Source organism: Saccostrea echinata, unplaced genomic scaffold, assembly GCF_033153115.1.
Source record: "Saccostrea echinata isolate AGI-Se365-2 ecotype Australia unplaced genomic scaffold, CSIRO_AGI_Sech_v1 ptg000001l, whole genome shotgun sequence".
NCBI classification, from domain to species: domain Eukaryota; kingdom Metazoa; phylum Mollusca; class Bivalvia; order Ostreida; family Ostreidae; genus Saccostrea; species Saccostrea echinata.
In genome coordinates, this window is record NW_026889750.1 from 42291879 (window position 1) to 42319357 (window position 27479).

A 27479-nucleotide genomic window follows, 5' to 3' on the forward strand; every position below is an offset into this window, starting at 1 on the left:
GAACCGCCGCCCCCTTTCTAGATCCCTGGCTGCACCAAAATGAAGAAGAATAAAAATGTAATTGTACATTTTCAATCCAAAGTATTTGCCAATGTTTTTTTTTTTAATTTTTTTGAACAGGTACATGTTTTGCTCATATTCTATCACAAATTTATGACAATACTTATTGCAGCATGAGTATTTCTCACAAATTATAAGCGGCCACTTTTTAAGAGTATTTTAATAAAATAAGACAAACAATGGTATGTGAATACAATCATCTTTGTTTGAAAGAATCTTATGAAGACAATATCTCTCTAGGATACATGCCCATTGATCTATTATGACCTATCTATTATGATTTCCATCCAATTTTCGTATTACATGTTCAGCAATTTTTCTCTAAGCCTTTCTATCTCCATTCCTATTTCAATAACTTCATTTTGTTCTTTTCTAATGATAACATCCCTATACAAGTGTTTATGGGTCAATGCAGGACATTCCGTAAGTATGAACAACCGTTTTGTTACATCGACCATTTCAACTAATAGTCTCGTTCTTCTGGCTAAGAAATGAAATGGTAATTCATTTTTCATATAAAAGAATAGACAAAGAAAAAATATACACAGTCGGCAGGGGTTGCTCACTCCTCCATGGCACCTGATCTCACTTCTGATGTTTTTGGAGGTCCATATTTGCCCTGCTACCGATTTGTATTGTTTAATGGACTTTGAGTTTGAATACTGTTCCTTATCTCCATATTTCACACAGTAGTCATACATTTACATTGTTTTGGACTCTTTTCAATTAAACTAAAGAGTGTTGATGAGAAGGCTTGGAATTTTGAAGGTTGAAAGCAAAAAGCCACAAAAAAAGAATATTTTCATAATTTTATTATAAACATGTTTTTTTCATAACAATAAGAATTTCAATGTACAAATAAGACTAGATTTATTTTGGAGTATAAAACATTCATCTCAGATATTTCATATTCTAAATGACACAATGATATTGGATGATGAATGTTATGAACACAAGAAAGAAAATATAAACAAAGTGGAAAAGATCTGGAAAATTAATAAGATGTTAAAAAAAATTAAAACAAAGCATCATACACATTCTCACATAAAAGTCAAAACAATACTAACATATAAAACACAGTAACGAATGACTCATCTGGTAAAAAAAAATATAATAAAATGGCAGAGAACCGGCAAGAAAAAGTATCATAAGAAAAAATAACTTATTTTGCACCTATGTTCCGTCATTAAAAAACCACATTTATATACTAATGAATTGTTTGATGAGACGGAAAGACTTCTTTCTACACGAGATTGGCATCCTTGGCCATTTTGTAAAATGTACTGTCCTCATCTTTCAGCAATGTTTCGGGACTTTCAAATTCTTTTATCTGTCCTTTGTCCAATACCATAATTCTGACAACAGTTAAAATTTAAATTTAAACACCCCATCATAATTACGTTTTTCTGTAATATTACAACATTATAACAGTTTAACATTATAACAGTTTAAATTTAAGGCAGTATAAGATTTTGGTTTTCAATGTGAAACCCTTTTGTTTTGCTGAGGGTAAGGAGCATTTATCCAATTCCTGTAAAACTTTGTTTTATATTGAGAAAAAAAAATGCGAAAATTATTTCATTATTCTTATTATGCAAGCCATACTGGCTTGGGAAATATTCAATCTTCAATATCCCAACAACATACATTTTGGAATAGAAAACTGATATTGTTAATTTACCTTGAGTAATCCATGATGGTATTGAGCCTGTGTGCTATGGTGAGAATTGTGCAGTCTGAGAACTCCTGTCTTATGGTTTTCTGTATAAGGTTATCCGTGTCCAGGTCTACTGCTGCTGTGGCTTCGTCTAATACTAGCACCTTGGTTTTCCTTAATAATGCTCGGGCAAGACAAACCAATTGTCTTTGTCCAACACTGCAAATATATTATAATATCATTAATAATGTTTCTCAAGACATGCATATCACGAATATGAATATCTAACATGACATGAATATCTAAGAGACGTTCTTCAATAATCAGTTCCATAAACATTGTAACAATACAAAGGATCATTTTTGCGAACCCTTACCTCAAATTTTCACCTCCCTCACTACATTCATGTTGAAGGCCATCATCTAGAGATTCCACATACTTTTTAAGATGGGCGTGCTCCAGAGCTACCCATAATTCATCATCAGTATAATACTCAAATGGATCCAAATTCATCCGTATTGTACCAGAAAATAAAATGGGATCCTAAAAAGACAACATGATTCGTTTTAGCATATAGTGTACACATATTAATAGATTATGAATGTTGTGACTAAATTTTGGCATCAATTTACTTCAAACCCTAAAAACAATACTCACTTGAGGAATAATAGTTAGTTTTGATCGAAGGTCATGAAGACCAATGGTGGATATATCGACATCATCAATTGTTATACTGCCTTCAGCCTTTTCAATGATTCTGAATAATCCAAGAGTTAAAGACGATTTTCCTGCGCCTGTTCTCCCAACGATTCCAATCTATAAGAAATAAATAACTCTTTTAATGAACAGTAAATCAATCTTTAAGCAAATAAAAATGGACTTGGCCGATGTAATTGAAATTCAGAAATTGGAAGTCAAAACTATCTGTACTTACTTTTTCTCCTGGCATTATTTCACAGTCTATTTCTTTCAAAACCAGGTCCAAACCCTCACGGTATCTCAGACCAAAATTTGAAAATTTGACATGGCCTTTTTGAGGCCATTCAGGGGCAGGTTTTGTATCTTTAATACGCCATTCCGCTTCAGGTTTTGTGTCCATGTATTCCTGGATCCTTTCAACCGACACAATTCTAGTATCCATTTCAGTAAAAATGTGAACAATCCAGTGGAGTATTCCTGTTATCTGAAAACAGGAAAAAAGATTGTTTCAACTTTATTAAATAAAACGCATACAAAAAAACTTATCAGATTTAATTTCTTTATTTTTTCCACAAAATTTTTTAATGGTAGATTAAAAAATACTCACATGCCCAGCATATGTCATTACAAGGGCTATCATTCCACTTGATAACACGTCCCTTCTATAAACAGCCATGGTACAAGCAATGAAAACCAAAAGATTTCCGATAAACTGCAAACGAATACCTAACCATCTGTAAAGAAGACAATAATTCATTGTAACATATACCAAAAGAGAAAGGCCGTTAACTTCGAATCAAATTTTAGAATTTATTTTTACCTGTAACACATGGTATTTGTTACTTCAGCCTTATTGTACGCGTCTTGCCGACGATCAGACTCATTGGTGAACAACTGTGTTTTGTTGAAAGCACGAAGTGTTGTGACACCATTGATGGATTCGCTGAAATGAGAGTACTGAGGTGATCTAAGGGCACTGCAGATCCTTCTGGTCTGTGTTGCAGTGGCGCTGAAGAGTCTCTGAAATAAAATAAGGCAATGAGTTTACAATAATACGGTGGAAAACTGCATTCTGATCACAGTGATGAAGATTTTCTTTCATCTAAGTTTTAAATAAATTACCTGTATGAAAAAATAAACGAAGCACAATGGAATCACGAAGTACATTATTTTAGGCGTTCCCAATGTAATGATAGCAAGAGTGGACAACAGGTGAGGAACACTCTCTAAGAAAGACTTTGTTATCCAGGGAAGAGACCAATCTAAAGTTTCCATGTCCTTCGAAAAACGATTGATGATCCTGCCAATCGGCGTTGTATCGAAGAAGCTCAAGGGTGCTCTCATAACACTGGACAGGGCATTCTGGTGAAACTTTCTTGCAGACGTTATAGCGATGTAAGTAATAGAGAGTTGTCCGAGAACATCAAAAATAGCTGCAGAAGATAATTATGTAAGTGAGTGAGCAATTGAATACTTGCATTGAAATGAAGACATTGAAATACATGCATATTACCGTGGAATTCATTGACGAAAGATAAACATACTTTTGATCATTCCAATTAATCCAAATACTGTAAGTCTGTATCTTTCTCTCGAGTGTTGTGTACTTGAAGACATGTTTACTGCAGTGCAGTTATCTGTGTTTTCACTGCTCCATTCGCTCAACCAGTACTGATTATAATGGTCTGTAATGTTCTCTGCTAGACACAAGAAGAACAGAACCAGAAGGAAACGTCCAGCGACCTTCAAATAACTGGTGTAAACAGACCATTTCACCTTAAAAAAAGAAAGACTTATTTTTATATATCGCTTTTTTTTGAAATGATAAGATGTATTAATATTGAAATTTAAACTCGGCACTTTCTTGATAAATAACTAATGCCTTGCTCGCTCACCTGTCCCGTTTCTATTGCTTCTTCTTCTATGAATTTGGAATCTTTACATTTGCTCTCTGTTCTTTCCTGATCTCCTTTATCAGACTGGTCAATGGTTGATAGCTGTCGCATTGGTACCTTGGGTCTTTCATCACTTTGTTCTTCTTCATCAGACGCAGATTCTTCTAGCGCATGGTTACGTACAAACTCTGCGAACGCACCATTTTGTTCCATTAACTCATTGTAGGTCCCAACTTCTGATACTTCTCCATTTACTATATTTATGATCTTGTCCACATTTGGTAGAAAGCTTATGGCGTGTGTTACAAGGACACGTGTCTAAAGAAAATCAATATAACGAGGTTAGGTATCTATTGAAGATTAGTGATTACAATTTACAAAAAATAAGGCCAACATATCAATATCTCTTAGCTGGTGTCGCTACCTTATTTCTCAGAAGTCCTCGATTGCCAATAACTTTTTCAAAGATATGTCTTCCTACATGTGCATCCACAGCACTAAGAGGGTCATCTAACAAGTAGATGTCTGCGTCCTGATAAACTGCACGCGCTAGACTGACCCTTTGCTTTTGACCTCCGCTCAAATTGATTCCCTGAGAAATAAATGATTTACAATATAATGTAAAAATCAAAACAATTGATTAGAGGATATTGATTGAAATCTTATTTGAATTATTCATCTGCATATAACAGACTAATATATAATCTGACTTACTTTTTCTCCTATTTCCGTTTCATCTCCTCCTGGAAGAATGTCAAGATCAGTTCGTAGAGCACATGCATCGATTGCTTTATTATAGTTTTTTCCATTCATTTCTTTACCGAATAGAAGGTTCTCTTTCAGTGAATTATTTTGAATCCATGCTTGTTGCGTTACATAGGCAATAGAACCATCCACACAAACTTCCCCAGAAATCTTTTCCATTTCTCCAATTGCTGCCGATAAAAGCGAAGACTTTCCAGCACCCACAGCTCCAACTATAGCTACTAGTCCTCCGTCAGGGATATCAATGTTTATACTGTGGATGACATCAAATGGAATAAATTATCATTGACAATTGTTTCAAATAATTAATTAAATTATCAAAATTTTTTGTAATAAGATTTTAGATGACGAGGATTCAAGAGTTCAGTGAAAGTATCTTACTTTTTCAAATTTGGGGTTTTCTGTCGATTCCAAGCAAACGATGCATTTTTCATTTGTATGGACATTCCTTCTTTTCCATCGTGTTGAATTGCAGATTCATCTATTTCTTCATGATTCAGAAACTTTTGAATTCTCTTAAGAGCGACTGATGTCTGTAAAAGAAAGGTTGAATCTGTCTCTGTTTCTGAGTTTTTAGACCTTCATATGTTCTAATGATAATTCTAAAAAAAAAATCGAACATTTATTGAAATGTTGATTGATATATACCTCAACAAGCGCAGTGATCACGTGTGGCATATGCAGAATTGGTCCACGAAGAATTCCGAGTAGTGATATTGTGTAAAAGATCTTCTTTGTTGTCATAACGTTGCTGTCATCTAACCACAAATACACGGCAAAGATGACAAAAGTAACCTGAAAAAAAATGAGTTAAGTGTAAAGCTGCAGTTTCATTATGTTCATTTTGTATTTAACTATTGCAACTTTCAAAAGTTTATATCATTGTGCATTTCCACTTATCAATAATTACCAAAAAATCTGATATGCCCCAAATAAAAGATGAGACTGCATCAAAACATCTTCTCTTCATTTTCCCACGTAGTTCTTGGAATCGAATGGAGTCAATTTTGTCTTCAAATGAGGGTTCCCATGCATACAGTTTTAATACCTGTTCAACGAGGGAAGAAATACATCAATCAAAGTAATAATTAAGAATTTTGACAAATGAGAGAAAGAGAGAGAAAGAGAGTATTTGTTTACCTTCATTCCATTGAAGACTTCATTTAAAACCTTCATTCTTTTATCCTTGATGTCGGTATCCTCTTTCTATAGATATAAGATATAATGTTTTATTAGATAACAGAATTCAGGTAACACAACTAATCTTTCATAGGCATGCAGTTTTCTATGAAAGAACTTACATTGATCTTATGATGTTTCTTTGCTATGAATACATTCAATGGAATGAAAATAAAAAAGAGGCTAAATCCAAGGACTGCAGCAAACTTCAACTCTTGGTATAGGAAGTATAGAGCCACGCATGCCTGTAGAGGTCCTATCCACAAGAAGTGTAATTGAAAGAGAGCATGTATAACCCTTTGAGCATCATCAGACATCAGGTTAACCATTTCGCCAACAGTGCAATCTTTCTTGGCTTTGTTCGAAAGATTAGTCATCTATAAATATAAGACAAATTTTAAAGCTTCTCACGAACTTAAAGATAATAAATTATGAAAATTTAAATTGATAGTTTGTTGAATAAACTTTCTCTCCATTGTAAAATAACATACCTTTCTATACAGAGCTCCCCAAACTGATGTTTTGATTTTGATTCCTATCATATGACAAATATTGTCATCATAATTTGCCATTAGCAATTGTGTGCAATCAACTATGAATTTCACAGTGGCAAATAAAATTCCATGCCAAAGTAAATCATTTCTGTCCTCAGCAAAATCAATCATTTGCCTGAAAAAATAATGTTAGGTATTTAGTTCAAGTACATGACAAAGTAATTGCGGATAAACCTCGTAATGAATTGTATATATATTTAAGAGATCAAAAATCTACTCACTTGAAAAGAAAGGGTCCAACGAACTGCAAAAGATGACGTGACATCCGCATCAGAAAATTAAGAACTATCTCAGACGAGTGAATCTTGAAGAGCACCTTAATGAGACTAGCCTAGTGTATCTTTTCTTCGGGTTTGTTGTTATTGATCTCAGGTTTCTCTTCCTGGGTTTTCCTGTTAGAATATGAAGGTATGTATTTATGATATTTCCAATTCCTTCAAAATAAAAAGAAGAATATCATACAATTGATTTCATACTAACCCCTTAAGGGTATTGATTTCGTTATGCCAGGCTTTCTCGAATACAGGAACAGTTGAGTCCGACTTTAAGTTTTCTTGGAGTTCTAACATGTCTTCTGCCTTCAATGGTCTCTTGTAAGCTTCTCGTACGATGCTTTGCAAAGAAACAATAACTTTTTTGCAAAATTATTTCATCAAATAAAAGCATTTTTAAAGAAATACTCTGAAATTGAGGTGCTTACCCAGTAAACCAAGAAAATGTAAGAGTGGACAGAGATGTACTGTTCTCAACGCACGGTTTCTGTAAAAAACAAAAACGGGAAAAACTTTGTTAAACTTGTTGAATTTATGATTGGTTGAAATACTCGAATAGGAAATTAAGGAATTTCTGAACAAATATTATAACATTATTTTTTTTAGATAGTACCTTGTATTTTTGGTCATCTTCAGGAAAACTGTCTTTAAATAGTGCGGTCACAATCAGATTAGCAATGCTTAGAAGAGTCTGCATGGATAGGACACAAAACCTCATATCCACATTCATCACATCCTGAAACGTCAAATTTGAGTGTCATTTCTTTAATTGGTAGGCAAGGATTTTACGCAAGAATTGAAAGAAAGTAGTTAAATATTTTAATTTCTTTGGTTGTTTTTTTTTTTTTGGTCGTACCTGTTTGAGGAGGGATCTGACTCGGGACTGAAGTGTCAAAGAAAAGCTGACAAACATCAGGAACCAGTAGGTAAGTAGAAATCCAGAGGACCTTACTTTTTGTTGGCGTTCTGTCAACATGATGTGATTGGCCATAATCTATAGGAAATCAAAATTAGTGTATTTTATCATTCTTTGGATAGAACGTATCAAAAAGAGTTTATTACTAGTTAAATCCTGAAATTTTTGAATTGTTTTAAAATATTGAAATTACCAGTGTAATTCCAGTAAGTATGGGTGACATGAATTCCGGTTGTCGGAGGGCATCATCCAGAGAATTCGCGTAAACCGTTTCTAAGCATTCCAAAAATGAAAGGAAGACGAGACCAGAACACAAAATCTAAATAAAGAAATCAATATTACCATCATGAAAAATCATATTATTGGGAATTAACTAATAAAAGAATTTGTGTTTGACACCCCAATTTAATGTTATTTTCTTTCGTCAACAAAATGCTACAAAGATTAGTTTTATTTCTTAACATTTATCAACCACTGATGCAATTATATATCACAAGAGAAGAACGAAAAACAACTTTGATTAAACAGGGTGCATTGTATTTTTCCGGTATCCTTTTGATAGATTATATGAATGTAAAAGAATTGAAACTTACATATTTGGCAAGACTAAGCGTAGAGTGTTGTAGTTTTGAGCGTTCCTTTGGCAGTAAGAAGAGCCTGAGTGGTGAGAATATCAGGATAAAAATACATGGTATCCAGGGTAAAACTGTTTTCTGGAAGCAAGGTGTGAGATCTGGAGAAGCAGTGTTCCAGGTCAGATTGGAGTCCTTTAAGTAAAAACGGCTTTTTATTGTAATTCAAATGTGAGTAGACATAATGTACAAAATTTGAACGTAACAAAATTAAATGTAACATTTTTTGTAAAATGAAAGAGGTGAAGATAACGAACAGTGAGCGATTTCAAAAAATCTACAAACAATAAAAAATCAATAAAATACGGAAACCTTTATGATGATTAACAGGTGTAACATATAGACACCGGAAAATTGCCTGATGAAAATTCCTTAAGTTATAATGAGTCTATTTTATTGATATAGTTGAGAGGTTGATTGTTTCAAAATGTGTGCAATACTATGGGTTACTGAACATGAGTACATTCTGTAATGACGATGAGCGAAAGCTATATATTTACGTACACACGTGTATAAAATAAGGGGGAAAATGGATCATTTCTTTTGTTATTTGATTTAATTCTCTTTTCCTTTCTAAGTGATCTGAACCTATTTTATGTTTATTTCTCTCTTTAAACATCATAAAATTCAAGAAAATTAATCTAGATTAAGTTATATTTAATAGCAATTAATTTAGATTATATTTAATAGCAATTATTAAAACAAATTCTTTCATCTAGAAAACAGTTATGAATGATATACAGGAAATAAATTCTTAACATACCCAAAGAGAATCTCCCGAACAGTACGATTCAATTTTGTCTACAATGCTGTCTGTCATCGTACTCGTGTTAAAGGTTTTCTGTGGATGACTTATCGAATCAAATATTTTTTTAATGGATCTGAGTGCTATTTTTATCTGTAGTGTAATACAAGGAAAACCCCATTCGACATAGATCTACAACACACAGAGAGAGTTCAAGGCTAAGTCTTGAAGATTTAAACGATTTTGAAATCTATGTATACAGGGTTACCGCCACACGTGGTCAAAACAAAATACATGTACTTGTTCTTTGCATGAGGTCAATACACAGCAGAATATGTCTGATGATTACATTTTAATATGATGATTAATTATCAGTATAGGAAATCCAGGTATATATATATATACAGTTTTTTTTTTTTTAAAAAAAATGCAATAGCAAATGAATAAATAAATAAATATTTTTTTTTAAAAAATATTTCTATACTAAGAAAAAAAGTCATTTTCTTCATTATGAAAAAGTTCTTTTTCGCAAAATAGTTAAAATAATATTAGGAACCAAAGTGTAACTTGCATAATCCTTGCTCTCTTTGCCAAATGAATTAAGTTGTATTAAAATAAATATTAAAAAGCATATTTTTCATGACAATTTTACATAAGGATTAATTTTGATTTATTGTAATTTTTACATAATTGTACAAACTATATGTATTGAATCAAACTTTGTATTTCATTATTTTGCTAAATAAATATATTTTTGAATGCAGTAAGTCTTTTGTATTATTGTATGTTCTGATAAACCTACTGTTCTTTTTTTTAATTAATAAAATAATTCTGATCAAGTCCAGATCATATTTTTGATAAGTTTACTTTGTAATGCTAAGTGTTAAAGTACAAATTCATTTCTATAAATGAGTCAGAGGGAAAGTCCGGTTCACGGCTAGTTTATTTTAATCCTTGACCTTTACCTGTATTAATAAACCTATCTCTCTTTCGCGTAAACAAAAATAATCAATGTACTAAATGATCGGTGTCCGATTCAATAAACCTAAGTACTGAATGTCCAACAAACAAGTATGGATAAAGGCCCCTATCGCTTTAATTGTTTTATACTGTATCATGAGGAAAATCCAGCTTTTGAGTTTAATGAATAATCACGAATAAGAATTCCATTTATAAAACAGAAATGAACAATACGAAGTTATGAAATGATCTCTTTAAAAAAATAAAGGAACTTTATAGTGTACATGTGAAGTTTGATTAAAATCTCTCTAAAATCGAACGATCATTAAGATTAGAAAAATATCTTACTTAAAAAACATTGAAGATAGATGCGAGATTATCATATATACCATCAAAAACAAGTGGAGTTTGGTGTAAGGTATTTTTTAAATTCATTTATTTATATATAAATATCACACAGTACTTTCAAATACATACAAGGTTCAATAATTTTAGCTATAAGAATTTCACACATCTTTGACATGGTTTTCAAACAATCTTTTACACTCCATAGGTTTCAATAAAGAAAAATAATTCCCAAACATCTGTAAAATTCTTGTACATAATAAGCAGTGATGGATGTTGTAAATGATGTAGCTATTTTATATACTTAAATTGAATTAAAAAAAAAAAAAGAAAGAAACATACAGTGGCAAAAGAAAAAATAAATCAAAAGATCTTACATGCTGGCATTTTTCCTATGTAATTTCTTTGGATGTGGTTTCCAAACAGCATCTTATAAAAGGGAAAAACCGTAAATTGTCTCTTCCTGCATATATCTAAATGTTCAATTTATTAAATTTGTCTATATTCTGGATTATTTCCTTTCTGTTCGTGGACTCGTATCCGAGCTCTCAATGTGGTGCTTGTTTCTCTGATATCAAATTCCTTACTTCCAGGGCATGTTATAATATAGATTACGTTCTTTGTTTTGCAAGACATATCCGAATTGACATTGAAATGTCGTCCCTGGAATCTATACCTGGTTCCCTTCGTAATAAGCTCGCAGCTCTCGCATCTCGGGTCTTTACATTTTGTGATGGAACAGTTCCTTTCCTTGAAATCAGATGTACAAAGAATTCTCTACAAGTTTAAGTCTGGCGTTTGCTATTTGTAAATTGAATATTTCGGTAAATTGCTTTTGTGTCTTCATCCTCCTTAAGTATCCTGTTTAATTGCTTCATCACAGGTGTTAAGTTTTGATTTCCTGGATTATGGGTATGGACAAAAGGGATTATTTGTTTTTTTTGTGCCGTAAGTAATCGTGCTCTGTCATATGATTTTGCCTTATATAAGATGCTGTTTGGAAACCACATCCAAAGAAAAGAAAAAAAGAGAAACACTTTATTACTACCTTAAAACCAAAGAATTAACATTCTTTGATTTTCCCGTAATGACTTACTTTATTACGTTCCGCTAAATATGACGTCATAAAAGATGTCAAAATAGACGTTACTGTGACAGTTAGTAAACTTGTCTGTAAAGTAGGGATGGTAATTTGTAATCGGTTAACCGGTTACTCGGTCGGAACGATGGTAATCGGTTAGAAAATCTGTAATCGGTAAGTCGGGAAAAAATTATATATATGTGTGTTAATCTGAACACAATTTCATAAAAAAAAATCAATTAAAAAGATCTGAAAAGTTAGTATTTTCCCCTGTCTATTTAAGCTGATTCGAAGATGATTACGGGCTCTCCAGATGGACACCATGGGGGTAATTAGTCAGTTTTTCGAGATGTCAATTGTTGTGTAAACACTTTAATTGTCGTTACCCAACCTGTCCCGTGTTTCTTTAACTGCTTTAAATTGAATGATCGTTGAGTAGCGATAATAATGAGTGCCTTACCTCTTCTATATCCTTTGCAGTTACCTATCAAATTGTATTATTAAACAAACATTGTAAATTAAGCGATAGCTCAGGCTAAGTTTTGATTATGGTGACAATGGAAAATGAATTTGCACGACATCTCTTCTGAATTGTTTTTTTACGTAACTGATACATGTGTACTTCAGGCATATCCCATGGGTTTCTTTCTTTCTCTCCTTTTTTTGGCGTATTAAAATTAAAATAATGTATAATGAAATAATGTATATATCTGATAAATTATAAGCATACCGGTAATATTTATTTATTATACGTACATTTTTTTTTTTCAATAGAGCTTACAATTAAGAAATATGTTGGGAATTTTTGATACGATTAACCTATTAATCGTTCGGAACGTCTTACGGTTTACCTATTGGGAATTCTGTAATCGATTGCCATCCCACTGTAAAGCATCTGAAAATTGTAAATGAAGGCGCGAATGCTTTACTGTGTTCTGGGGATCTATGGAATTTTGATATAAATATATCCGGTTATTATATTAGAAAACCGCGATTAAAGATTGTTAAATAAGTTATACAAAACATTTTTAGTCCCTAGAGTATCGTTTGATATTCCCTAATTTGAAGCAATAAAACCAACCAATAAAGTAACATAGCTTTAGTATATAACCAAGGAATAGGAAAAACAAGGTGCACAAACATTAAACAAACTAGGATTTCATTGAAGATATAAGGAAACTGTCTTCCTGCTCGTTTTCCAATTAGATTTCCTCAAATAAATTTTGAATTTCCTTTATAAACAATATATCTCTTAAATGATTGTGTACCAGAATTTCAGAGGATTTTCTTTCATCTCGCATCAAAATAATGAAAAAAATAATAAATTGTAATTATTTGGACACCTTTTTTTCGTTGCAGTGTACTATAGTATATGTCTTACTAATCATTAAAAGATTTTGGAGATAATGAACAGCATTGAAGCTCAAAAGTCCATTGAAACAATACAAATCATGAGTAGAGCAAACACTTCTAAAAACATCAGAGCTGGGGTCATATGTGCCATATAGGGGTAAGCATCCCCTGACGACCGGTCACTCCCGCCGTGTGCTCCTTGTCAGGACTGGGCAAACGAAAAAAGAAAATCCGCAGACAATTCAGTGTATAAATAATGGTCTAACAATCTGAATGAGAAACGTCAGTCAGCATTCTACTTAATGATAAATTGAGCAATTACTTGCTGACAAGGTTATCGTATTGACCATTAAACTTGCGAAAGTAGAGCTGGCGTATTGAATCAAATAGGAAATGTGAAGCCCATATGCAGGTGATAAGGGTATATTTCTACATTAGTAAGGGAAGTTTACGATAGAGAATTTGAAGTTGATATATTCAAATGTCGAGTTGAAGGCTACAGCAAGTGTTTTCGTCATCTAGTGTATAAGTTTTTGAATAGATTCTGTTACAAATGAATACAAAATAGGTCCGCTAATAACGGAGCGCAATTGGTACCTATGGTAATCTGTTACATAGTTAAATATTGCACAATAATAAATATAGCATATTTTATATGAGCATCACGTGTTCCTGACTCTCCCAGCATGTCTGTGCACTGATATTTTTTTCATTGTTAAAGTAAAATTTTCAATATACTATTTAATAATTCTCTACATTATAGGATGCGAGTCACACAGTCTATATGTACAAGTCTACTTCCACTGTCAACAATGGAACAGGAGCAAACAAACTGAGATTGACCTCATCTCAAATATAATTGTGTCGTTTAAAAAAGAAGGGAATAAAATACACTGCCCTTATGAAAAAATATATCTTTGTACACTATGACTTTATAAAAAAAGAAAAAATACTGTTAGTGTATTGAATTAATACATGGCAATTTTTAACAACACTTTTTTTTTTAAATTTTTCTATGGATATAAATGTTTTAAATTTCATTTTGAAAATGTTGTTTAACGTCCCTCTCGAGAATTTTTCACTCATATGGAGACGCCACCACTTGCCGGTGGAGAGCTGCAAATTTTGTCCTATGCTCGGCACTTACGGCCATTGAGCAGTGAGGGAACTTTTTCGTGCCAGCACCTACTGCGACACGGGACCTCGGTTTATACGGTCTCATTCGAAAGACCAGTCTCCACGTCCCACAGTGGAATCAACTCCTTACTTCGCGACTCTAGAGCAGACGCTCTAACCACTGCGCCACGCTGGCGACTTTTTGAATTAATGGTTTTCTTTTTGTGAATTAAAATAACATAATGATTGTGCTTAGAAATACCCAGGGGATTGATTATCTTTTGTGATCATCTCTGAAAATAAACTAATTCTTGCGATATAAATCACTGATTATGAAAAGAAGACCTGAAGATTATCTATAATATTATAGGGCTTATGATTATAATTCCTTGAAACATGGTCATAAAAGTATAGATTATTGGAATAAGGCATACCGTTCAATCAAAATTATAGAGTTTATTTTTATTTAGTCTCCTATAGCAAATCATCTTAAACGGTTTGGCAAAACATTTTTACAAATAAATTCGATACCATTTTGTTGTGTTGTGAAATTCTTGCGGAGGATTGGTTTACTCGGCTGCTAAGTGCTAACACACCCTGTGGCATTAAGATATTAGCAAGTTCTCGACCAAAACAGAATCAAGATATCGTAGAACAATAATGTTATGACATTTGGCCTATTTTCATCCGATAAACTTTGTACATTGTACAATGGACACGTTACATCTCTAAAATTAGATATGATCCATTTCCTGCTGGACTGAAATCCATACCAAGCAAAAACAAAGAACCAAGTTTATGTTTTGGGAAACCTTGCAATGTCTGTGTGGAACAACAATTACTGATCACTTTGAGAAAAAAAGTTTGTTCCAGATATATTGTGCATCTATATTTGTATCATCCAGAGTATTTTCAGGTAAAAACAATCAGGCCTAAATTATCTGGACATAGATAATTCTATTATTTATTTTAATCACTTTAATTACACCAAATGGGCGGATCCAGGAATACATCCAGATCCACATCATTTTGGAACAGGTACATGTATTGACGCAAGGTGTTGTTTATATTCTATGACAAATTTATGACATATTTAGAAGAGCATGAGTATTTCTCACAGATTTTAAGTAGACACTTTGAACAAAGTATTTGAAGACTTTGTTTATCAATTTTATGTGAATATCTTTGTTTGGAAGAATCTTATTATTCAAGATAATTTTGCTCTAGGATACATGTAGGTTGATCTATTATAAGCTATCTATTATGATTCCCACTCAATTTTCATCAAATATCTCTTTAATAGTTTTCCTTAAACCTCTCTCTATTTCCATTCCTGATTCACTAACTTCAATTTCTCCTTTTGTCATGATTATGTCCCTAAAGTAAACGATGGACATTCCTTAAGTATGTCCAATCGTTTTTGTTACACCAACCATTTCAACTAATAGTCTTGACTTTCTAGCTAAGATACTAATGGTAATTCATTTTGCTTTTCAAATTAAAGAACAGACGAAGAAATAATTTACAGTCTTATACTTGTTTTGCTTTTGGCCTCTTATCAATTGAGAAGTCAACTATTTGGAGTGTTGATGAGGAGGTTTGAAATTATAAAGGTTGGAAGCAAGAACTGATAAAAAAATATTTTTTCATAATTTTATTTTCAAAATGTGGTTTTCATAACAATTAGAATTCAAATGCATAAATAAGACTAGATTTAACTTGGAGTATAATAAAACATCACAGATATTTCATATCCTTAATGACACATGATATTGCATGATGAATTTATGAACACAAGAAAAAATATTTATGAACAAAGTGGAATAGATCTTTAAAAATATTATATGATGTAATAAATATAACAAAGCACCGTACACACTCTCGGATAAAAGTCAACACAAGCGCACTGCAACATCCACGTATAACAATGAAAGACTGTCTGGTAAAAATGTAATGAAGTTCTATAGAACTGGCATGAAAAGGTGTCGTAAAAAAAATAAGTTGTTCTGCATTTATGTTCAGTCATTTAAGAATGATACATGCATACAAATGAACTGTTTGATGTGACACACAAAAAAATTCTTCTACACGAGATTAGCATCTTTCGCCATTTTGAAAAATGTACTGTCCTCGTCTTTCAGTAATGTTTCGGGACTTTCAAATTCTTTTATCTGTCCTTTGTCCAACACCATAATTCTGAAATAGAGTAATAAATGATTTTAACACCCCATCATAATCAAGCTTTTTGTAATAATAAAAAATTTTAACAGCTTAGATTTAAGGCAATATAAGATTTTTTTTATTTTTATGTGAAACCGTTTTGTTTTGCAGAGGGTAACAAACATTTATCAATTTCCCGTGAAATTTTGTTTGTTGAGAAAAAGATTGCGAAAATAATTTCATTATTCTTATTATGCAGGCCATATCCCTAACAAAAACGTACTATAGTTAACAATAGTTTACTATAGTTTACTATAGTATCAAAGTTTTTTCACTATAGTAAATCAAAGTATTTTTACTATGGATTTCAGATCATTATATGTTTTGCTCTTCAATTCATACCTACAGATTTTTTATATTAAATTGAAATATTATTTGTATATTCACACATTATTTCCAAATTTTACATTACTGTTATCGAATTTTAGAGATTTTAGGCTTTGAAATCTCAAAAAAAGTTCTAAAGTTTCATAGTAAATCAAAGTATCAAAGTTTTCACTATAGTTAACTGTAGTAATCTATAGTTAACTATAGTAAATTTTTGTTAGGGATTGGCTTGGGAAACATTCAATTTTTAGTATCCCAACAATATACATTTTGGAACAGAAAACTGATATTGTAAATTTACTTTGAGTAATCCATGATGGTATTGAGTCTGTGTGCTATGGTGAGAATTGTGCAATCTGAGAACTCCTGTCTTATGGTTTTCTGTATAAGGTTATCCGTGTCCAGGTCAACTGCTGCTGTGGCTTCGTCTAATACTAGCACCTTGGTTTTCCTTAATAATGCACGGGCAAGACAAACCAATTGTCTTTGTCCAACACTGCAAATTCATTATAATATCATAAATAATGTTTCTCAAGACATGCATTTTTCTAAGAGACGTTCTTCAATAATCAATTCTATCAACATTGTATCAATTACAAGGGATAATTTTTGCGAACCCTTACCTCAAATTTTCACCTCCCTCACTACATTCATGTTGAAGGCCATCATCTAGAGATTCCACATACTTTTTAAGATGGGCGTGCTCCAGAGCTACCCATAATTCATCATCAGTATAAGACTCAAATGGATCCAAATTCATCCGTATTGTACCAGAAAATAAAATGGGATCCTAAAAAGACCACATGATTCGTTTTAGCATATAGTGTACACATATTAATAGATTACGAATGTTGTGACTAAATTTTGTCATCAATTTACTTCAAACCCTTAAAACAATACTCACTTGAGGAATAATAGTTAGTTTTGATCGAAGGTCATGAAGACCAATGGTGGATATATCGACATCATCAATTGTTATACTGCCTTCAGCCTTTTCAATGATTCTGAATAATCCAAGAGTTAAAGACGATTTTCCTGCGCCTGTTCTCCCAACGATTCCAATCTATAAAAAATAAATAACTCTTTTAATGAACAGTAAATCAATCTTTAAGCAAATAAAAATGGACTTGATCGATGTAATTGAAATTCAGAAATTGGAAATCAAAATTATCTGTTCTTACTTTTTCTCCTGGCATTATTTCACAGTCTATTTCTTTCAAAACCAGGTCCAAACCCTCACGGTATCTCAGACCAAAATTTGAAAATTTGACATGGCCTTTTTGGGGCCATTCAGGGGCAGGTTTTGTATCTTTAATACGCCATTCCGCTTCAGGTTTTGTGTCCATGTATTCCTGGATCCTTTCAACCGACACAATTCTAGTATCCATTTCAGTAAAAATGTGAACAATCCAGTGGAGTATTCCTGTTATCTGAAAACAGGAAAAAAGATTGTTTCAACTATATTAAATATAAAGCATACAAAAAACTTATCATATTTAATTCTTTTATTTTTTCCACAAAATTTTTTAATGGTAGATTATAACAACTAAAGTATATTAAGAAAAAAATACTCACATGCCCAGCATATGTCATTACAAGGGCTATCATCCCACTTGATAACACGTCCCTTCTATAAACAGCCATGGTGCAAGCAATGAAAACCAAAAGATTTCCGATAAACTGCAAACGAATACCTAACCATCTGTAAAGAAGACAATAATTCATTGTAACATATACTAAAAGAAAAAGGCCGTTAACTTCGAATCAAATTTTAGAATTTATTTTTACCTGTAACACATGGTATTTGTTACTTCAGCCTTATTGTACGCGTCTTGCCGACGATCAGACTCATTGGTGAACAACTGAGTTTTGTTGAAAGCACGAAGTGTTGTGACACCATTGATGGATTCGCTGAAATGAGAGTACTGAGGTGATCTAAGGGCACTGCAGATCCTTCTGGTCTGTGTTGCAGTGGCGCTGAAGAGTCTCTGAAATAAAATAAGGCAATGAGTTTACAATAAATCGGTGGAAAACTGCATTCTTATCACAATGATGAAGATTTTCTTTCATCTAAGTTTTAAATAAATTACCTGTATGAAAAAATAAACGAAGCACAATGGAATCACGAAGTACATTATTTTAGGCGTTCCCAATGTAATGATAGCAAGAGTGGACAACAGGTGAGGAACACTCTCTAAGAAAGACTTTGTTATCCAGGGAAGAGACCAATCTAAAGTTTCCATGTCCTTCGAAAAACGATTGATGATCCTGCCAATCGGCGTTGTATCGAAGAAGCTCAAGGGTGCTCTCATAACACTGGACAGGGCATTCTGGTGAAACTTTCTTGCAGACGTTATAGCGATGTAAGTAATAGAGAGTTGTCCGAGAACATCAAAAATAGCTGCAGAAGATAATTATGTAAGTGAGTGAGCAATTGAATACTTGCATTGAAATGAAGACATTGAAATACATGCATATTACCGTGGAATTCATTGACGAAAGATAAACATACTTTTGATCATTCCAATTAATCCAAATACTGTAAGTCTGTATCTTTCTCTCGAGTGTTGTGTACTTGAAGACATGTTTACTGCAGTGCAGTTATCTGTGTTTTCACTGCTCCATTCGCTCAACCAGTACTGATTATAATGGTCTGTAATGTTCTCTGCTAGACACAAGAAGAACAGAACCAGAAGGAAACGTCCAGCGACCTTCAAATAACTGGTGTAAACAGACCATTTCACCTTAAAAAAAGAAAGACTTATTTTTATATATCGCTTTTTTTTGAAATGATAAGATGTATTAATATTGAAATTTAAACTCGGCACTTTCTTGATAAATAACTAATGCCTTGCTCGCTCACCTGTCCCGTTTCTATTGCTTCTTCTTCTATGAATTTGGAATCTTTACATTTGCTCTCTGTTCTTTCCTGATCTCCTTTATCAGACTGGTCAATGGTTGATAGCTGTCGCATTGGTACCTTGGGTCTTTCATCACTTTGTTCTTCTTCATCAGACGCAGATTCTTCTAGCGCATGGTTACGTACAAACTCTGCGAACGCACCATTTTGTTCCATTAACTCATTGTAGGTCCCAACTTCTGATACTTCTCCATTTACTATATTTATGATCTTGTCCACATTTGGTAGAAAGCTTATGGCGTGTGTTACAAGGACACGTGTCTAAAGAAAATCAATATAATGAGGTTAGGTATCAATCGACGATTAGTGATTACAATTTACAAAAAATAAGGCCAACATATCAATATCTCTTAGGTGGTGTTGCTACCTTATTTCTCAGAAGTCCTCGATTGCCAATAACTTTTTCAAAGATATGTCTTCCTACATGTGCATCCACAGCACTGAGTGGGTCATCTAACAGGTAGATGTCTGCGTCCTGATAAACTGCACGCGCTAGACTGACCCTTTGCTTTTGACCTCCGCTCAAATTGATTCCCTGAGAAATAAATGAGTTACAATATGATGTAAAAATCATAACAATTGATTAGAGGATATTGATTGAAATCTTATTTGAATTATTCATCTGCATATGACAGACTAATATATAATCTGACTTACTTTTTCTCCTATTTCAGTTTCATCTCCTCCTGGAAGAATGTCAAGATCAGTTCGTAGAGCACATGCATCGATTGCTTTATTATAGTTTTTTCCATTCATTTCTTTACCGAATAGAAGGTTTTCTTTCAGTGAATTATTTTGAATCCATGCTTGTTGCGTTACATAGGCAATAGAACCATTCACACAAACTTCCCCAGAAATCTTTTCCATTTCTCCAATTGCTGCCGATAAAAGCGAAGACTTTCCAGCACCCACTGCTCCAACTATAGCTACTAGTCCTCCGTCAGGGATATCAATGTTTATACTGTGGATGACATCAAATGGAATAAATTATCATTGACAATTGTTTCACATAATTAATTAAATTATCAAATTTTTTTGTATTAAAATTTGAGATGACGAGAACTCAAGAGTTCAAAGAAAGTATCTTACTTTTTCAAATTTGGGGTTTTCTGTCGATTCCAAGCAAACGATGCATTTTTCATTTGTATGGACATTCCTTCTTTTCCATCATGTTGAATTGCAGATTCATCTATTTCTTCATGATTCAGAAACTTTTGAATTCTCTTAAGAGCGACTGATGTCTGTAAAAGAAAGGTTGAATCTGTCTCTGTTCTTGAGTTTTTAGAGCATCATATGTTCTAATGATACTTTTTTAAAAAATCGCACATTTATTGAAATGTTGATTGATATATACCTCAACAAGCGCAGTGATCACGTGTGGCATATGTAGAATTGGTCCACGGAGAATTCCGAGTAGTGATATGGTATAAAAGATCTTCTTTGTTGTCATAACGTTGCTGTCATCTAACCACAAATACACGGCAAAGATGACAAAAGTAACCTGAAAAAATGAGTTAAGTGTAAAGCTGCAGTTTGATTATGTTCACTTTGTATATTACTATTGCAACTTTCAAAAGAAAAGAGTTTTAAAGTTTATATCATTGTGCATTTCTACTTATCAATAATTACCAAAAAATCTGATATGCCCCAAATAAAAGATGAGACTGCATCAAAACATCTTCTCTTCATTTTCCGGCGTAGTTCTTGGAATCGAATGGAGTCAATTTTGTCTTCAAATGAGGGTTCCCATGCATACAGTTTTAATACCTGTTCAACGAGAGAAGAAATACATCAATCAAAGTAATAATTAAGAATTTTGACAAATGAGAGAAAGAGAGAGAAAGAGAGTATTTGTTTACCTTCATTCCATTGAAGACTTCATTTAAAACCTTCATTCTTTTATCCTTGATGTCGGTATCCTCTTTCTATAGATATAAGATAAATTGTTTTATTAGATAACAGAATTCAGGTAACACAACTTATCTTTCATAAGCATGCGGTTTTCTATGGAAGAACTTACATTGATCTTATGATGTTTCTTTGCTATGAATACATTCAAAGGAATGAAAATAAAAAAGAGGCTAAATCCAAGGACTGCAGCAAACTTCAACTCTTGGTATAGGAAGTATAGAGCCACGCATGCCTGTAGAGGTCCTATCCACAAGAAGTGTAATTGAAAGAGAGCATGTATAACCCTTTGAGCATCATCAGACATCAGGTTAACCATTTCGCCAACAGTGCAATCTTTCTTGGCTTTGTTCGAAAGTTTAGTCATCTATAAATATAAGACCAATTTTAAAGCTTCTCACGAACTTAAAGATGATATATTATGAATATTTTAGTGGATCGTTTGTTGAATAAACTTTCTCTTCATTGTAAAATAACATACCTTTCTATACAGAGCTCCACAAATTGATGTTTTGATTTTGATTCCTATCATATGACAAATATTGTCATCATAATTTGCCATTAGCAATTGTGTGCAATCAACTATGAATTTTACAGTGGCAAATAAAATTCCATGCCAAAGTAAATCATTTCTGTCCTCAGCAAAATCAATCATTTGCCTGAAAAAATAACAGTTAGGCATTTAGTTCCAGTACATGACAAAGTAATTGCGGATAAACTTCGTAATGAATTTTATATGTATTTAAGACAACAGAAGTCTGCTCACTTGAAAAGAAAGGGTCCAACAAACTGCAAAAGATGACGTGACATCCGCATCAGAAAATTAAGAACTATCTCAGACGAGTGGATCTTGAAGAGCACCTTAATAATACTAGCCTGTTGTTTCTTTTCTTCGGGTTTGTTGTTATTGATTTCAGATTTGTCTTCCTGGGTTTTCCTGTTAAAATATGAAGGTTTGTATTTGAGATATTTCCAATTCCTTCAAAATAAAAAGAAGAATATCATACAATTGATTTCATACTAACCCCTTAAGGGTATTGATTTCGTTATGCCAGGCTTTCTCAAATACAGGAACAGTTGATTCCGACTTCAAGTTTTCTTGGAGTTCTAACATGTCTTCTGCCTTCAATGGTCTCTTGTAAGCTTCTCGCACGACGCTTTACAAAGAAACAATAACTTATATGCAAAATTCGCTCATCAAATAAAAGCATTTTAAAGAAATACTATGAAATTGAGGTGCTTACCCAGTAAACCAAGAAAATGTAAGAGTGGACAGAGATGTACTGTTCTCAACGCACGGTTTCTGTAAAAAACAAAAACGGGAAAAACTTCGTTAAACTTCTGGTTGGTTGAGATACTCGAACATGAAATTAATGAATTCTGAACAAATATTTTTATTTTAATTTATTGAGATAGTACCTTGTATTCATCTTCAGGAAAACTGTCTATAAATAGTGCGGTCACAATCAGATTAGCAATGCTTAGAAGAGTCTGAATTGATAGGACACAAAACCTCGTATCCACAATCATCTCATCCTGAAACGTCAAATTTGAGTGTCATTTCTTCAATTGGTTTTCAATCATTTTACGGGAGAAGTAAAAGAAAAAAGTTAAACATTTTAATTTTTCGTTTTTCTTGTGCTACCTGTTTGAGGAGGGATCTGACTCGGGACTGAAGTGTCAAAGAAAAGCTGACAAACATCAGGAACCAGTAGGTAAGTAGAAATCCAGAGGATCTTATTTTTTGTTGGCGTTCTGTCCACATGATGTGATTGGCCACAATCTTAATATAGTAAATCAAAATCAATTCCAGAATCATTCTATCAATAACGCTGATTACAACAATGTAATGAAGTGTATTACAAGTTCTATATTCTGATTTTACAATAGATGGATGAAATAAAATTACCAGTGTTATTCCAGTAAGTATGGAGGACATAAATTCCGGTTGTCGAACTGCATCATTGAGAGAATTCACATAAATTGTTTCCAAGCATCCCAGGATTGAAAGCAAGATGAGTCCAGAACACAAAATCTAAAATTAAATAATATCACCACCTTAAAGATATCATTTCATGATTTTTTTCCCCGATGTTTTGTTTTTTTGTTGTTTATTTTTTTTTTCAATAAAAAAAAATTTTTAGCATTTATTATCTTCGGCAAAGTATGCCTTTTGGGAAAAAAAAAACACCATCATAAATACATGTACTTACAAATTTGGCAAGACTAAGCGTAGAGTGTTGTTGGTTTGAGCGTTCATTTGGCAGTAAGAAGAGCCTGAGTGGTGAAAATATCAGGATAAAAATACATGGTATCCAGGGTAAAACTGTTTTCTGGAAGCAAGGTGTGAGATCTGGAGAAGCAGTGTTCCAGGTCAGATTGGAGTCCTTTAAGTAAACATGGCGATGCATTAAAAAAAATATATAATAAACATTCAAATCGAAAAAAAATATTCATAAGAAAAAATGATGGTTTAATATCGGAATTTTATAATCAATGGCTAAGAAGACAAATAAAATTTAACTCTTTTCAGAAATAAATAAATAAAAATAAATTAAAAACTAAAGAATGATACAATGGGCTCTGTTTTGCATTCAGAAGCAATTTAAATTATTTAAACAATTATAAAGTAAAATTGTCTTTCAATGAAATTTAAAGAGTCTAAGGAGAATTATGTAAATGCGTGATGCTCTAATATCTCGGACATCAGTCGACAGATATTAAAGGAATAATAAGCAACTTTATATTTTATAATTTTATATTTATATATTTTTTTCAATGTATATAGCATACCCATAGAGAATCTCCAGAGCAATACGATTCGATCTTGTCGATTATAGTTTCTCTCATCGCGTCCATGCTGAGGTAAATTGTGTCTGATCTGACCAGAGCATGTGGTTTTTAAATGGTTCTTGGAGCTAATTTTAACTGGATTGTAACGTAAGGAAAAAACCCTAGTGACTCATATATGTAGATCGCCAGCATAGCCACAACTCTTCGAGGGTTTAAGTATTTAAAAGCTTTGAGGAAAAAAATCAATAGAAATTTAAATATCGAGATTTGTGTATACAAAATTGACGACAGTCATGGCCAAATTTCCAAAACTACTCATTCTCTGCATGAGGTTAGTTACATAGGAGAATATACTATTAATATGTATTGATATGACACATGGTGATTAATTATTGAAAAGGAAAAGCATGTTTAAAGGTATACATGGAACAAGGTGAAAGATATTGAAAAGACGTGTACCATGCGAGGGGTGCACTGTGCGTTTCCAAGTCTGTTAATATTTTTTTCTGGCTGGATATATTTTTCATCAATGATATAATTTGATATATTGATTTCATTTCTGTCTACGAAATAATAATTTTCTCTCTGACTATACATGCTCTCTAAATTGGGATTTTTTTTTAATATCTATAAATAACAATTGTTGTCAGTAGAGACAGTGATGACAACAAGTTAATTACAACATTCCTTCTGAAATCAAATTGGTTTGTATTTCAAACATAAACATATCTATTCAGAATGTGTCTCTCCTGATACATAGTTACATGTATATGCACAGAAAATTTTACATGTACGTTAATTTTTTGATTGTTGTCTCATAAAAAAAATGTTTTGCATAATTACATGTATATATACATCTCTGCAGTAAAGAAACAATAATAAAACCTTTGATTTTTAAATGTATTTTAAAACACATTTTTTTTAAATAAAAAATATAATGAATGTCTGGTCATTGACTTTTTTAAACAGAAATACGAAAGATTGATAATAATTCGTATACAGATTTACTCGAATCTTTGGGATCATGGTTTATTTGATATTTAAGTTTACGTAATAAAATGCTTGCGTTAAAGGAAATCACAATTCTATACCTGAGTCAGAGGGAAAATCTGAATTCAAGGCAATTTCAATCCATGACCTTTAGCCATTTAAATGTACTTCTCACCTACAAGTGTACAAATAATGAATAGATTATATGTCTGGTGTCATTACATCAAACCAAAGTTATGAGTGCCTAGTGTCCAACAAAACAGGTATGAAAATAAGGGGCTCTCTTTTACTTCTATCAATCGAAACACCGCAAAATGAACTACATGTAATTTGATTATATGCACTTAAACGATTGTTCTTTTAACTATTTGTTTTAAAAATTTTGTCAGAAGACATTCTGTGCATTGTGTTACAATATAAAAAAGAAAATATTCTATTCATCACTTTCGTTAATAATTTAAAAAAAAAATGAAAAAAAAAACCTTCAATAACACGTATACCAAGCGCGGGGGAGGGGGGGGAGGGTATCTTATACGTTTCTCAGTCAATTAAGATTTTTTTCTCTCTCTCTTTGCTGGATATATTTTTATCAATCATATAATTTGATATATTGATTTCATTTCTGTCTTCGAAATTATAATATCCTCTTTGACTACACAAGTTCCCCACAATTGTGATTTTTTTGAGTATGTATAAAATTAAGCTTGGCAGTAGACGAATAGTGATGAAAACAGGTTAATTATACCATGTCATCTGAAATCAAATCAGTTTATATTTCGGTTTATTCCACCTATTCCTACTTTTGTAAAATGTAAAATTTTATGTGGGCATATGTGGAATACTTCTGTAAACAAATGATTAAGTGTTTAAACATATAATTACTGTATAAAAAGTGTTTACATGTAATTAACTTCTGTTGGGATTGAGGACAGGAAAAATTGGATTTTTTTTTTTTAATTTTTTTTTTAGTTTTACTGTAAATTATTTTTTAAATGTTTTGAAAGAAAGAGAAACAAAGAAAAGTGATTCATAAATTTAATTCATATTATTTATTTATGTGAAAAACACAATGCATAGACTTATTTATGTAGGATTCAGATTCAATATTTTCTACCTTATTCTTTCAGTATGATTTATAAAATACTTTAAAAATCAGACATAAATAATCAGCTTAAAATCAAACAATATACGTTAAGCAAATTAAGTGAAAAAAAAATCTTGAATCTATCTATTCTGTTTTCTTGCCTAAAGTTTACATTTTCATGAAGCAAAAAAATTTAAGTGGATTATTTTTTTCCCTCTAAATCTATTATTTATTGCTTGTCTTACAATGTATTATAAACGGGGAAAAAATAAGTAAAAACCATATTTTTTCTTTAAAACAATTTAATGTATATTCTGTCTTAAGGTGTACAAAATACAGATAAATCTAAGGTAGGATGTAATTGCTTAACCTAATTGCTATAAAAACAAATAAACTATCACTATATATGTATATGTAATTGTTATTTGCAGGTAGGAATAAGAGGTGGGAATAAGTGGAGGACACCCAAATTGCAAACAAAAACATGTCTATATAGAATGCCTCTCTACTGATACGTAATATTTACGTTAATTTTCTGATTGTTGTCTGATAAAAAACATGCCTTGCATCTTGCATAATTAGATGTACATGTCTGCAATAAAGAAAAAATAAACACTGTTTTGAAAACACATTCTTTTTAAATTAAAAATATTATAATGATTGTTTGGTTATTGACTTTTCAAAAAAGAAATATGAAAGATCGATAATTATTCGTATACAAATTTACTCAACGGGCGAAAATTTGGGATCATGGTATATTTGATATTTAAGTTTATCTAATAAATGCTTGCGTTAAAGGAAAACACAATTCTATACCTGAGTCAGAGGGAAAATCTGAATTCAAGGCAATTTTATTCCATGACCTTTAGCCATTTAAATGAACTATTCACCTACAAGTGTACAAATAATGAATAGATTATATGTCTGGTGTCATTACGAGTACATCAAACCAAAGAGTGTCTGGTGTCCAACAAAACTGGTATGAAAATTATGGGCTATTTTTTTTTT

General features: G+C 32.2%; 2 protein-coding genes across 2 annotated transcripts; both read right to left on the bottom strand.

The window, feature by feature from the left end:
- Positions 1–1303: 1303 nt before the first annotated feature.
- LOC133191959 (multidrug resistance-associated protein 1-like) lies at positions 1304–9449 on the bottom strand. Its single transcript, XM_061327747.1, is given in 26 exon segments — positions 1304–1415; positions 1742–1936; positions 2094–2260; positions 2375–2533; positions 2652–2900; positions 3024–3150; positions 3237–3436; positions 3539–3849; positions 3961–4192; positions 4312–4629; positions 4736–4903; positions 5026–5329; positions 5458–5609; positions 5725–5871; positions 5987–6124; positions 6217–6282; positions 6378–6632; positions 6747–6924; positions 7031–7201; positions 7290–7421; positions 7510–7568; positions 7695–7817; positions 7938–8075; positions 8191–8316; positions 8591–8764; positions 9393–9449. Coding segments are annotated over 26 exon segments (4458 nt in total).
- A 6864-nt stretch (positions 9450–16313) lies between these two features.
- Positions 16314–24564, bottom strand: LOC133191965 (multidrug resistance-associated protein 1-like). Its single transcript, XM_061327760.1, has 24 exons — positions 24398–24564; positions 23514–23639; positions 23250–23387; positions 23024–23140; positions 22849–22907; positions 22630–22761; positions 22086–22263; positions 21717–21971; positions 21556–21621; positions 21326–21463; positions 21051–21197; positions 20786–20937; positions 20354–20657; positions 20064–20231; positions 19640–19957; positions 19289–19520; positions 18867–19177; positions 18565–18764; positions 18352–18478; positions 17958–18206; positions 17681–17839; positions 17400–17566; positions 17078–17272; positions 16314–16425 (listed from the first exon to the last, which is right to left on the bottom strand). Exons 1-24 carry the CDS (start codon positions 24461–24463, stop codon positions 16314–16316), a joined length of 4116 nt encoding a protein of 1371 aa, XP_061183744.1. The 5' UTR covers positions 24464–24564.
- Between the last annotated feature and the right edge of the window lie 2915 nt (positions 24565–27479).